The 2,399-nt window shown below is 39.8% G+C and overlaps 1 protein-coding gene across 2 annotated transcripts in view; it reads right to left on the minus strand.

Moving 5' to 3' along the window:
• Window positions 1–1,361: 1,361 nt before the first annotated feature.
• Window positions 1,362–2,399, minus strand: part of UBE2E1 (ubiquitin conjugating enzyme E2 E1) — a 29,155-nt gene continuing 28,117 nt past the window's right edge. For both annotated transcript variants that reach the window (XM_018570185.1, XM_018570179.1), the window contains one exon: window positions 1,362–2,098. In XM_018570185.1, the coding sequence (XP_018425687.1) occupies window positions 2,001–2,098 (98 nt within the window). In that variant the 3' untranslated portion in view covers window positions 1,362–2,000. The remainder of the gene's footprint in view (window positions 2,099–2,399) is intronic.

Here is a 2,399-nt window from a genome sequence, read left to right on the forward strand (position 1 = left end):
ATAAATGTTTTATCATTTAATATAGGGGAAACTGTTTTTTAAAAAAAAATTTCGGTAATTTTTCCTTAATATAGTAAAAAAATAAAACCCCCAGTGGTGAATAAATACCACCAAAAGAAAGCTCTATCTGTCCCCAAAAAAGGGTATAAAATTCATTTCAGTACAGCGCTGCATGACGGAATAAATGTCAGTTAAAGTACTGCAGCGCTGAATACTGAAAAATGGCCTGGATGGGAAGGGGGTTTAACACCGCGGATGTCAACTGGTTAAAGTAAGAATGTAGGTTGGAAGTTATGGCTTTGGTGGCTGTATATTTTGTTCATTGAAGTAATACAAGAGAAGGACAGCCCAGAAAGTTGGCAGCCATAGGTTTTCTCTCCATTGTATGGAGATCGGTGGGAGGAGAGGCGTTCTTTAACTAGGGATGCACCGATATATCGGCCGCCGAAAACACGTCGGACGAAAATGGCACTTTTGGCATAATGCCGAAAGTGCAATTTTTCTGCCTATACATTGGCGCATCCCTGCTTTTTCTCCTCCCCGCTGGGCGCTGCTCTGTGTCCCAGTGGGGAGGAGAGAAAGTTTCACAGGTGGCCGAGCGCTGCGAGTGGCCGGCGTCTCCTCCCACAATGCTCAGCCTCCTATCACAGCCTGGCAGGGCGTTGTGTGGGCGGAGACAGACTGCGCTGTCACAGGAGGCTGAGCTCTCCTCCCTACACCGCTGGCTCAGCCTCCTGTGACAGCGTGTCAGAGAGGAGATCACTCAGTGATCGCTGAGTGTTTGTAGATAATTGGAGGACATGGTATGTGTACTATATCCTCAATTATTAATGAATGAAAGTGTTAATCACCTCCTGTTCATTCATAGTTGTGGTTATAGTAACCATACGCTGTCCTCATGTTATCAATGAACAGGAACAGTCAGAGATTCCTGTTCATTGATAACAGGGGACACAGAAAAAGAGATAGAGGACTTTGTGTTCTCAATCTCTTTTTCTATTTGAAAAAGGGAACTATCAGGGGTCTGTTTAGACCCCTAATATTTCCCCGAAGCCCCTAAAAGTAATGTAAAAAATAAAAATAAAAAAATTGAGAAGTTTATAAAAATAAAATATTTAAAAAATGTGAAAAAGTTAAAATAAAAAAACATTTTCGGTATCGGCCTGACAATTTTTTTTATTTCGGTTTTAAAATGTCCACTTCGGTGCACCTCTATATTTAACCTCCATCATACTAGTAAAAGTATTTCATAGTAGAGAGTTTTAGTTTTCAACACAACACCAGCAAGTCTCAAAGGCAATGTAAGGTGGAATAGATGCTTTCCCTTCATCACCCCGGACATCAGAAAACACAGCAAACACTTGTATTTTCCACTTTTATTAGCACAGTAACAAATGCAGACTTCATTAGCCTACAACATATAACCAATCCACGGAGTAATTCTTATCCACTTTTACATTTAAACAGCTTAAGGTATTTTACTACAGGTTCCATTACCACCTCTTCCATCAAAGCTCACCAACATACAAAAAAAGGAAAAAGGATATAAAGTGTAAAATGTTTAATACATATAACCCGGCCCCTTACAGTAGAGACTTGGTTATGTTTGTCACACGCACTCTACAATTTATCTCTCACACACAAATACTCATTCAATACTTGAACAAAAGGACAACACAGAGGTATACAGTATAAGCAGTGTAACTGTACAAAATTAAATTGAATAGTTTACATAATCGCATCCAGAACCAAAAATAAAACAGGGGAAAACAACTTTACAATCTTTGTATTCCTCATTAGATCCTAATTCAGAGGTTTCTGTAATCCAGTCAGTTACCGCAGAAAGATACCTTAAGTTACAATAACAAAATTCTCTGGAAATAAAAGACTGAATAAAATCTGTTATAGAAATAACCTATTCTTTGCAGACTCCCACCCTCCATTGCCCAATGAACAAGCAGCTCTTGCCATCACAGACAGACTGGTGTGCCAAATTGTATTTATGTGGCATATCTCTTGGTCCACTGTCTGGCCATTCTGTCATGCTCTGCTCTGTTGGTCGTGTACTGGGTGGCAATGCTTCCGACAAGAGGGTCAGCTAAAGAAGAAGAAAAGAAAAAAAAGTCAGTCAAGGGTGCCAAATAAAAATGTCACAAGCCTCTGTGCTCCTTACTGTTTTCTGTGCGACTTTATGCAATTTGGAACAATTCATTTTATCTGACAGAACACTGTGGTGCCTTCCTGTGCTATGTTATCCCAGTGCGCAAGAACTTTTCCTGGATTGTTTGCATCTCCTACTGTGTATATCCCCTATTTTCTAAAATCAATAAAATGTTATTCTCTGTGTGTGTGTGTGTGTGTGTGTGTGTGTGTGTGTGTGTGTGTGTGTGTGTGTGTGT

The sequence above is a fragment of the Nanorana parkeri genome, unplaced genomic scaffold (genome assembly GCF_000935625.1).
Source record: "Nanorana parkeri isolate BGI_ZX_2015 unplaced genomic scaffold, ASM93562v1 scaffold37, whole genome shotgun sequence".
In the NCBI taxonomy this organism is placed as follows: Eukaryota; Metazoa; Chordata; class Amphibia; order Anura; family Dicroglossidae; genus Nanorana; species Nanorana parkeri.